This window comes from Danio rerio, chromosome 19, assembly GCF_049306965.1.
Source record: "Danio rerio strain Tuebingen ecotype United States chromosome 19, GRCz12tu, whole genome shotgun sequence".
In the NCBI taxonomy this organism is placed as follows: domain Eukaryota; kingdom Metazoa; phylum Chordata; class Actinopteri; order Cypriniformes; family Danionidae; genus Danio; species Danio rerio.
Window position 1 is genome coordinate 43,786,814 of NC_133194.1, and position 12,038 is coordinate 43,798,851.

Sequence of the window (12,038 nt, forward strand, 5' to 3'; positions counted from 1 at the left end):
ACTAATTAATAATACAAAATTACATTTTTATTTTAACAGGTTGTAAACTACAACTTTGTTAATCAAGATGATTTTTTATTATTTTTCTGCCTGGAAATTGTCTGTTATTCTTTAGACTCTGTTATCCTATGGATTTTATTTTACTTTTTTAAGTTTGATTTATAGTTTCTATAGTTCGTAGCAGATATATTAAGAATGTCTTTTATGTCTTGGATAAAAACATTTGTGAACCACTAATTTATAAGTTAATGTTTTCTGACTCAGCGAGTGTTTCTCTTGTCCTTTATGCTGCGTTTATCAGAGTGTGGATATGATAGAGGATGAGGTGAGACACTGAGACCCAGCATGATTTTTCTTCACACCTACAGCGCTCATTGTTAGTTTAGTTCTGGCATTTCTTCCACAATCTTTTTGTTAAAAACTATTTTTAAACAGTAAGAACTCAATATATGTCACATTTGTTACCATACGTGGCCTTTGTTTTCCATGTGTTCTATATGGGATCTATAGTCCCTATTTACCCTTTTCCACATTAGGCATATTTCATATTACTGTAGTCCCTATTTTCCCTTTATGTTTCATAAAAAATATGTTCCATTTGTTTTCCACATGCTCTATATGATTTTTATATTCCATATGGAATGTGTTCCAAATTCAATTCAATTCAGCTTTATTTGTATAGCGCTTTTACAATGTAGATTGTGTCAAAGCAGCTTTACATAAATGGTCATAGTAACTGGATCAGGGTAGTTCAGTTTTAGTGCTTAAGTTCAGTTTAGCTCAGTTCAGTGTGGTTTGAAGTCATTATTGAGAATCCAAACACTGAAGAGCAAATTCATCGATGAGTAGCTTTTCAGATCCTGAACCATGCAAGCCAGTGGGGACAGCGGAGAGGGAAAAAAAACTTCACCAATAGGAGAGTGAAGAAAAAAAACCTTGAGAGAACCAGACTCAGTTCGGCACGACCATTTTAATTTCTCCGCTGGCCAAAAGTTGCTAGGGTAGTATGAAATGAAATGAGTCCCAGCATAACTTTAAGTCAGAATTATTACCCCCCCTGAATTATTAACCCCCCAGTTTCTGTTTAATGGAGGGACGATTTTCTCAACACATTTCTAAACATAATAGTTTTAATAACTCATCTCTAATAACTGATTTATTTGATCTTTGCCACGATGACAGCACATAATATGTTACTAGATATTTTTCAAGATACTTCCATACAGCCTAAAGAGACATTTAAAGGCTTAACTAGGTTAATTAGGTTAACTAGACAGATTAGGGTAATCAGGCAAGTTATTGCACAATAATGGTTTGTTTTGTAGACTACCGAGGAAAAAAATATAGCTTAAAGTGGATAATAATTTTGACATTAAAAAGGTTTTTAAAAATTAAAAACTGCTTTTATCCTAGTAAAAATAAAACAAATAAGACTTTCTCTAGAAGAAAAAATATTATCAGACATACTGTGAAAATTTCCTTGCTTTGTTAAACATAATTTGAGAAATATTTTAAAAAGAAAAAAATTAAGGGGGGCTAATAATTCTGACTTCAAATTTATATGATATATTTTATCTATGTTCCAAATGTTTCATATAAGCCCCTGATTCCCAGCATGACTTTTCTTTTTACCTACAGCACTCCTAGTTAGTCTAGTTCCACAATTTCATTTCAGTCATTTTTGTTCTGAACAATATGATTTGAAAGAACGGGAACTCTATATATTGTACTTTAGTTTCCGTTGTTCTGTTTGTTTTCCAGTTGTTTTCCACGTTCTTTATATGATTTATACCCAGCAGGCACACAATATCAAAGAGATGTCGGGGGACCAAAATTCAGCATCCAAAGGCAACGTTATTTTGACATCCAGTAACAACATCAAATGACGTTGATATTTTGTTGATTTTAGGTTGTGTTGGAAAGTGACCAAAAACCAATGTTGAGCCAACATCTTTCATACTGTACCAACGTCATATTGACGTCAAATATTGACATTTATTCGTCAGGTTTGGCAACCAAAATTTAATTTCTGATAGATGTCATATTGGTACACAATGTCAAGCAGTAACATCATTAGACGTTAATATTTGGTCGTTTTTAGGTTGGGTTGGAAAGTGACATCTGTCCGAAGTTGGACATTGATGTCGGTCTGACATTGAGGTCTGACGTCAATCCAATTTTCAGTTCCAACCAAAATGCAGCATCCCTCGACATTGGGGGACAACATACACCTGGTGTCCTGTGTCTGCTGGGTATGTTCCATATGGAATATGTGTTCCAAATGTTCCATATGAGCCACTGAGTCCCAGCAAAACCTTTCTATAGTGCTCAGTTTGTCTAGTTCTATCATTTCTTGCAAGTCCTTTTTGTTTTTTGTTTCAAACAGTGTTTTAAAATGACAAGAACTTAATATGGTAATTTTTTGTTTCTATGTTCCGTTTGCTTTCCATATGAAATATGTTCCATATTTTTTAAATATTTCATTTGTTTCCTGAATATGTTCTGCTTGATTTTCAACGGTTTCATTTATACTGCTTTCTTGAAATGCATGTGGAAGACAGTGAACGTTAATTACGGATCAGTGCTGATTGTAAGTCTATGTGTTTGTCAGATTGTGGACGAGGGTCTGCCAGTGAAGCCACAGCAGTGGCAGAACCGCAGTGTGACTGAATGGACGTGTCAACAGGTGTCCTGCTGGCTCATGGGACTGAACTTGGAACAATACGTGTCTCTCTTTACTGCCAAGAATTTGGATGGAGAGCAGCTTCTGAAGCTGGACAGCACCGCTCTCAAGGTGAGGAGCACATGTGTTGAGATAAATTCATCCACTATTTGACATATTGCCTCAATATTTCAGTTTAATTATATGAAATATGCAATAATAAATAAATGATTAAATGATTTCTATTTAATTATTATTTAGAAATTAAATTTAATTTTATGTCACATAATTCAGTCTTGCAAAAATACATCAAATATTTCATATAATAATAATAAGTATCTTAAAAAATCTATAATATACTTAAAGAATCTGTTTATTGAGGCAAGTTTACATTATTAGGATTGAAGATTTGCACATTTACTTTATAACAATAATTAATTGCATTTTACTGTAATTCTTTTATTCAATGATTCTCCTTTTTTTTGCAATTATTTTCAACAATAATTGTGTCCAGTTAATAGTTGTGTTGTGTTTTGATCGCATAAACATCTATTATCCAGCCATATGCTGAAATGTGTTTTGTATAATTCATGTCCATCTGCTTCCACTGTGATAAGAAAGTTATCTTCCACAGATTAGCATAGTTTCATCTGACTCATCTCAACACCTGGTGTGTGTGTGTGTGTGTGTTTATCAGGCTCTGGGCATTGAGTCTTCTTCAGATCGGGCTCTCATTAAAAAGAAGCTGAAGGATCTGAAAGTGTTGATGGAAAAAGCCCGTAGAAACCGAGAGAAGCAGCGCAAGAAGGAACTGGAGCAAACTCGCAAAAACAGCAGTTCCTCCAGACCAGCAGAGGGCGCCACCGAATGACAGCTTCATTACAAAAAACAGATGAGTTCAGCATTTCACAAGAGTCAGAGTTCATCCTAAAAGGGGCTTCATGCTACCGAGCTGCCATCAGATGAATCGAAAACCAAAATTTCCAGGAATTCGTTATTTCTACTGAGCTCATTATAGCAGGATTATCGCTGCACTTTTGGTTTGACGTCTCATTGATATCTATTTATTTGCATATGGAGAATATGTACAGTATATGTTGAAGCAGAGCATATCAAGTCATCCTCCACAGATAATAACTGAGCACCTTTAGACGATGTACATATGCAGGAAGTGTGTCTAACGTGCCATTTTTCTATCCAAACCAGTTTGTTTGTTAATGGAGGGCAGAACGTTTTTAATGCATCGGCTTTGATAAAGCACAGGTCATATTGATGGACGATGTTTCCGTCGACTTTCTCTTCACCTCACAGAGTTTGAGTGCTGCTCATGAGAACCACTACAGTCCGAGTCACTGACGAAAAACTGTGAAAAGAAAGCCATTCCGGGTCAAAGCGAATTTGCAGACTTTCACTACTGTACGGATCTGCCAGTATTTAAGTCAAATACAGCTTGGCGTGTTTGTTCTTTGGAGGTTGTGTTGGCGATAGCAGATGCGATTTCAGGAATCCGCCATTTTGAACTCTTCTCCAAAGATGCGAGACTTGTATAAAAGCTGCTTCTGTCCCATAGCGACCTGCTTGTTGTCCTGTCCATCGCTCTGAGGAAGATTCTCAGTTAGACCCAAGTGCTGCCTTTTCAAGTGCTGTTTAGACTTTTACTTTATTTATATGGGTTGTCGTTACTGTCTGGACTGCACAGATTGTGTGAACACACCTCTGTTTAAGCGGCTACATCTAAAAATGTAGTAGCGCAGAAGACAAATGTGCACTTGAAAGAAAGCGCCACTTTATTTTGGAAAAAACGCTCATTTTACAAGTCACCTAGAGTTAAACTGTCGATTTTTACCATTTTTTTATTCATTCAGATGATCTTAGGGTGTGGCGGGAGCACTTTTAGTGTAGGAACTAATTTAGGAACTAACTAAGTATTAATTTTTTTAAATTTTTGAGCGAGATGCTAATGGTCTAATCCGATTCAATGATTTATGCTAAGCTAAGCTAAGCTAAAAGTGTGTCTGCCAGACCCAAAGATTGGCTAAATGAATTCGAAAATGGTAAAACTGTTTAACTCTAGGGAAGTTGTAAAATGAGGCTACTTAAAAAAAAGTGTAGTGTTCCTTTAAAACAGACCTATATATGGACTACTGGTGAAAAGTTTGGGTTCAGTAAGATGTATTCATTTAATTTTATTAATTTATTTATAAGCAATCAATGCTTTAATTCACCAAGGATGCATTTAATTTGTGTTTATTTATTATTTTGATAAGATACAAATATTTGGCTGGATATGGATCCACCACATAAAATAACTGATGATTTATTACACTGTGGCGACCTCTGAGTAACAGGGACTAAGCCGAAGGAATGTAATTCAATGAGTGTGAGATAAACATATGCAAACTAAATAAATTAATAAATAAATAATAAAAACTGTCATATATTAACAAGAAATTGACACGACAAATAATTAATCAAATTGACCAGAAGCACATTTATCATTTAAAAATGTAATAAAGAAAAACAAATTCTTAAAACTTGCATAATTATTACATACTTTAAATTATTACTGTTTTAACGTATATTTAATAATACATAATCATACATTCAGGGTTTATTCGGTCATGGAAAAACTGCAAAAGTCATGGAATTTCGACATGGCATTTTCCAGGCCTTGAAAAGTTTTGGGAAAAGAAAAACCCACAAAGTCAAGAAAATTAGTTGAACAAATATCTGTATACTTGAATATAAGTCAGCTGTCTTTACTTATATTCTGTCTTTGGCCAAACACATGCGCTTGCATTATTAGTGCTCTGTAAGCATTAGCTAAATCAATTTTACATCGATAAAAAATTAATTTAACCTAAATAGATTGTTTTGTGTTTTATATTTTGCTTTAATGAATGTGATCTTGCATTGTTTTTTTATTATTTACCTGGTATACGTAGACATTATATAAAAAATTAGGTCCTGAAAATTTACTTGATAGTTCAGGAAAAGTCCTGGAATTTGAGTAATAAAAATGTGTATGAATCCTGTACATTTTATTTGTATAGCACTTTTCCTAACTTAAAGCTTCACAAACATAAGTGCGGTTTATTTATAAACTAATTCAGAGAGGATCATGTGCTTATGATTGATCACAGCTGGTCCTGCATCAGCTTCACATATCGCGCCAATCAGATGAATATTAACTTACTAAAAATGACCAGTTTTACACTTCAGTCATCTTCGTCTTGAAGAATCCCCCTTCCACCCCATCTCCTCCCCCTTCTCCTGATAGGGCAGCACAGTGGCCCAGAGGTTAGCACTCATAGCAAGAACACCACTGGTTCAAATCCTTACAGAGCCAGTCGGCCTTTGCAGAGTTTGCATGTTCTCCCTGTTCTCGCATGGGTTTTCCCTGGGTCTTCCCCAGTTTCCTCTCACCATCCAAAGAAATAACATATGAGTAATTTGACTAATCCAAAGTGGCCTCATAAGAAAAACTTGTAGCCAGCTATATCTCTTAGCTATTCCTAACACATTCATAAGCAGGGGAGTTCTCAAGACCTACTTGAGCTCAAACTCTCCTCTCGCCCTTCGAACGTGAGGGAGCCCTGGGCCTAAGGATATTCTGAGCTTAAGGCTCTCTCCCGGGACAGCATGACAAACACACTTTATGATCAATCATCAGCTAAGTGTGAACTCTTGAAACAAATATTAAGAAACAACAACAATATTAGGTAAAATATTAAAAATCTGATAAACAGATACACCCCGCCAAACACAGTCAAACACACACACACAAGTAAATAAATAAAACAAAATACTTTAGTAAAACATTTTGTGAAATAAATGCAGCCTTGGTGAGCATAAGAAACCTCTTACAAAGTGAATAATCTTACTAACCCTACACTGTTTAACAGTAGTGTACGCCTCAGTTTGATCCCAATGTTTTTTTTTTAATCCGTTAGTTTTCAGATTCACAAAGAGAGAATCGTAATGTGGTAAAGAAGTGTTTTATATTGCAATTTGCTGCATATAGAGTAACCAGTATCGCCTCTATTGATTTATCCTGGGTTGTATTTTCAAATTTATGCAACACATCTCCCATATTGTAAGTATACAAAACACAGAAGCCTATAGACATGCTTTTTCGCATTTCAGACTCTGCTTTGCCAGTTATGCGTTTTTTTTTCACTGCCCGATTTAACCTGCCTAGTCTTGTTCTCCCTTCAGTTATGATACATCTATCGTTCATGTTTACATCTTAAGGATTATTCTATGATTTCCTCAGCAACACGAAGGCAGCTTCAGTGAGCAGTGTACAGAGCACATTAGGCAGTGCCTGATGTCCAAGTGGATTTTATTACAAGCACTCAAATGTAAAGCCTAAAGTATGCTTCGTTTTGGGCTTTTTGGCAGGTGTTCGACACATAGAAAGACTCATACTTGTCCATCGTCTTCACTGTTTCTCTTTATAAGCTTCGATAGACTACTTTAAACTTTTAAAGTAGTCGCGTCAACCCAGTCTGTTGGTTTTGCCTTCACTCACTGGCCACTTTATTAGGTACACCTGTCCAACTGCTTGTTAACGCAAATTTCTAATCAGCCAATCACATGGCAGGAACTCAATGCATTTAGAAATGTAGACATGGTCAAGATGATCTGCTGCAGTTCAAACCGAGCATCAGAATGGGGATGAAAGGTGATTGAAGTGACTTTGAGCCTGGCATGGTTGTTGGTGCCAGATGGAGGGGTCTGAGTATCTCAAAAACTGCTGATTTTCATTTCTAGGGTTTACAGAGAATGGTCTGAAAAAGAGAAAATATCTAGTGAGTGGCAGTTCTGTGGGCGCAAATCCCTTATTGATGCCACAGCCTCCCTGAATATTGTTGCTGACCATGTCGATCCCTGTATGACCACAGTGTACCCATCATCTGATGGCTACTTCCAGCAGGATAACACGCCATGTCATAAAGCGCAAATCATCTCACACTGGTCTCTTGAACATGACAATAAGTTCACTGTACTCAAATATCCTCCACAGTCACCAGATCTCAATCCAATAGAGCACCTTTGGGATGTGGTGGAATGTGAGATTCGCATCATGGATATGCAGCCGACAAATCTGCAGCAACTGCGTGATGCTATCATGTCAGACCGAAATCTCTTGAGGAATATTTCCAGTACCTTGTTGAGTCTATGCCATGAAGGATTAAGGCAGTTCTGAAGGCAAAAGGGGGTCCAACCTGGTACTAGTAAGGTGTACCTAATAAATTGGCCGGTGAGTGTACATTGTTGTTACGGTTCACCTTGTATGGCACTCTGTTTTAACATTTAATCTAAAAACGAACCAATAGTATCTATTTTAAAGCTTATTAGTTACTAGTAACTTTTATATGAAATAATATATTAGAACAAATTCATTACTTTTTAAAAGATACTATTAATGAGATACTAATATTTATTTGTTAGTGGTACTAATAGTCCACGTGTAACTATAAGAACCGGAAGTGGATGAGATATTTCAGTATGTTGCCATACTTCTGGTTGGTACTGAATATTGAGGGGGCGGGGCTTTCTTTTGCACCTCATTCCCTCATAGCAAACTAACGGTAAGAGAGTGAAAAAGTCATTGCTAAAAGGGATACAGCTGTGGCCGAAAGTTAATAAGAAAAATGTATATTATTTATTAAATTATCTATTAATTGTATTTTATTAACGTCTACCTCAACCCTCACAGTAATGTAAAAGCCGTAATTATACAGAGTATTATTAATATTATTTATTAAATTACCCAATAAATTGTATTTTATTAACATCTACCCCAACCCTAAACTCAACACATTAATGTAAAAATTTTTGGTCTTGATGGCGAATGTCCTCCAGAAATAACAGCGGCTCTTTGTTTACAAGTTTGTGAGCATTGGAGTATTTGCTGTCATGTGATGTGCGTTTGAAAGGATGGACTGTATCTCGCGTTGGTTTCATCCAAATTACAAAACCAAAAAAACATTTCAAGCTTTATGTGCAGTGGATATATTTCTCAAGTCTGGAAAGCAAATATTCACTGAGATTCCAGTGTGTTTGTTTACCACCAAACTGCTGTAAAAGCACACGTCTGATCCAAAATTTCCCCCCAGAGAAACATTGATCGATGATTGGCTCCTGTACTAGTAGGCGGGGCTTCATTCGCCATATTGACCATTATGGCCGAGTCGTACAGTATGGTACAATACGGGTCGGTACGGGTCACCTTTATCAAGCTTGCGTTTCCACTGCTAAAAGGGTACTAATGGTACTCTTTTGGTGGGCGTGGTGTACGAAAGTTTCAGTCAACGTCATTTTCGCTCAAGAAAATGTCTACAGTAAAGCTGTACAGGTCGCTAACACATCATATGAGAAGCACTTCTCACAAAACAGATGCTGTATACACATAAATACTTGTGTATAAATGTTTATTACCAAAGGCTCGCCAGAACGCTTTTCGTTTGCGTTTATCGTCATCGCTTTTTTGAGACGTTTTTCCGGATTCAAACCCAATCGATTTTCTCTGGCGTCGAGTATGCAAAATTACTCCTTGACGTTAGGTGGCGCTACACAACTGTAAGCTTTTGACACCCGCTTTTAACACAGAAGAAGAAGACAAAGTTGACATAGTTTTTGTCTTGGATGGTTTAAGCAGCAGCTCCAGCTCTAGCTATGAAGAAATGGAAATTGTTCACCAGTGCAATAAACAGCTACACGTTCATATCGCCACTGGGCATCTTCTTAAATGTGCGCTCGCATTGACAATTTTGTCCAAGTGCTGTTTACTAACTTTAGCAGCTCCATGCGCGTGAACAAAAGTGCCAACCTGATTGATAGAGAAGGTTTTGACGTGGCGCATCAAAACAAAAAAACAAGCATGAGGCCTTTATTTTCTTTAAATGATGCTTTTACGCCTGACGTTTTGGGCATTGGTGTGCACGATCACATTGACACCCTCTTATTTAGTCAAAAGGCGTTAAACGTCGACGGAAAACGTGAGCAAAAAAGCGTCTCGGTGTGCACGGGCCTTAACTTTTCTATGAACATTATTTGATTATAACTGCAGATCAATGACGAGTGCGAAATAGCCTACTGTGACGTCTGTAATTATATAAAATAAATATGTAAATGCAACAAATATGAGCACATACAGACCCTTACAGTCTCCGATATGTTACCAACTACAGAAAAACTACACGCAGCAGACATTTAGTCCTTATTTAGGTTTAAAAACAGCACAAAATATAGGCCACAGTCAGAGCAGACCTCTCATCTGTGTCTGTAATCTTCACTAGCGCATTGTTAGAGAATAATTCCACCATTCTGAGTTCATAATAGTCCAAAAGATAATAATAATAGCTATACATGGCAGTTTGATCATGTTTGCTGAAAAAATAATGTGCTACTATTTTTACGGCTTCTCCTTAGTTTTTTTGCGTGTCCCTCTCACGTTTGTCAGTTTCTGACAGGATCGGGTTTCAAAATTAAAGTGCCTGTTATTCTGATCAGCTCAAGAAGTTCTTATTTCAAATATAGATGCTCAGCGAGTGCAAGCAAGAAATCGAAACCGCTCGTGCTTCAGACTGGCTCGTAAAAAACTAAGGGGCGCAGTGTAAAATCTCTTCTTCTTGGCTTTGTGGGTGTTCATCAAGACGATGACAAGGTTTGTTTTATCTCTGGTCGACCATGGCTCGTTATTATACGTATATATAATTACGCTGTAATCTCTCGCTGTGTATTTTAAACATGGCGGTTCCATTGTTTTCATTCTGACTTGTTGGGTGAGCGAATGACGTATCTCTGTAAACCAATAGCGTTCAGATAGTCCTGCCTTTTGGTACCCTTTGCAAAAGTGGTACTGTATGATTAGGTTTGGTACGACTTTTGACAGTTGAAACGGCCATAAAAGTGTACTGAACTTAACCGTATCGTACCATTCATTGGAAACTGGCCATTACATTTTTCCCCATTCAAAACTAAACGAGTGACATGTCTTGTGTAGTCTTTGTATCAAGTTGGATTAAATGTTAAAGCAGCTTCCCATACACCTTGTGGACAAACTTGGTAGTGCAAAAATTCACAGTACAAGTATGAGTTTTAATGAAATGTGTGCTCACATACGCAAAAAAAAAAACCCTGATGTGTACTTCGGGCTTCAATGTATATTCATTTTTAATTACTGTATTATTTATCTCTAATAATTTAACGTCTGTCATACGTCTATTTATATATTTTTTTTCCCAATCAAAGACGTGTTTGTAAATCAGTGCATATTATTTATTTCTGAAGCAAAAAAATGATTACCAAAAAAACAAAAAAACATTTTTAATTTGTAATCACACAAAAAAAGGTGAATCTGTTGATTGTATGTTTCTTCATTAACCCACGATGCTCTTGTGAACATATCTTTATTATTGTAATCGCAAAGAGACGCTCGTCTTGATATTACGAAATCCTCTCTAGCCCTCTGCTATGAATCGAGTGAAGAATAACCTGCTGTAGATCCAAATCTAACCCGCCTATCCATGTACTGACTTTTGTATATGAAAGTTAAGCAATAGCTTTTAAACCCGGCGCTTTTGTTTTTATATCAATCCTGCGAGGAGACCGAAGACCGGGTCTGTTTGTCTGAATGTGTCTGCGTGCAGGGATAATCACGTACGGACCTGAGGGACAGAAGTGTGTGCTTCTCTTTCATGGGCTATTTTTTTTACGGTCAGGGTATATAGAGGAACTGCACGCAACGCCTGAGAAAAGAGCATTAACCAACCTGTGTGTTTTCTTTCATCATACCCGCATGAGGGACCTCAATGTGCCATACCCGTTCTTTCCAGAGCTACTAAATCCTATCCTTTATTTTTGTTCATGAGAAATTTAAACGCCTTGTGAAAGTTTGTCATGTTGGACTGTAAATACACTTCAAATGACATATTTGGTCTGAGAAATACAACGAAAGATCATTCCAAACCTGTCTCGACTCATTTTTGTAATGTAAATATTTTACAGTAAGAGAAAAGTAATGAAGAATCATTTAAAATACATATAATTGAGAATTAATTTGGGGCAGCAAGACGGTTGCTGGTTCGAGTCCTGGCTGGGTCAGTTGGCATTTCTGTGTGAAGTTTGCATGTTCTCCCCGTGTTGGTTTGGGTTTTCTCCGGGTGCTCCGCTTTCCCCCACAGTCCAAAGACATGTGCTATATGTGAATTGAATAAACTAAATTAGTCGTAGTGTGTGTGTGTGTGTGTGTGTGTGTGTGTGTGTGTGTGTGTGTGTGTGTGTGTGTGTGTGTGTGTGTCTGTGAATGAGTTGGTATGGATGTTTCATTGTACTGGGTTGCAGCTGGAAGGGCATCTGATACGTA

The 12,038-nt window shown here is 36.9% G+C and overlaps 1 protein-coding gene across 4 annotated transcripts in view; it reads left to right on the forward strand.

The window, feature by feature from the left end:
* Window positions 1-4,231, forward strand: part of ppp1r9a (protein phosphatase 1, regulatory subunit 9A) — a 94,967-nt gene extending 90,736 nt beyond the window's left edge. For 2 of the 4 annotated variants that reach the window (XM_684261.11, XM_009294366.5), the window contains exons 18-20: window positions 302-325; window positions 2,612-2,794; window positions 3,360-4,231. In XM_684261.11, coding sequence (XP_689353.6) covers window positions 302-325; window positions 2,612-2,794; window positions 3,360-3,533 — 381 coding nt within the window. In that variant the 3' untranslated portion in view covers window positions 3,534-4,231. The remainder of the gene's footprint in view (window positions 1-301; window positions 326-2,611; window positions 2,795-3,359) is intronic. The other 2 variants (XM_073931912.1, XM_009294367.5) reach the window with 1 other exon arrangement.
* The last annotated feature ends 7,807 nt before the right edge of the window (window positions 4,232-12,038 follow it).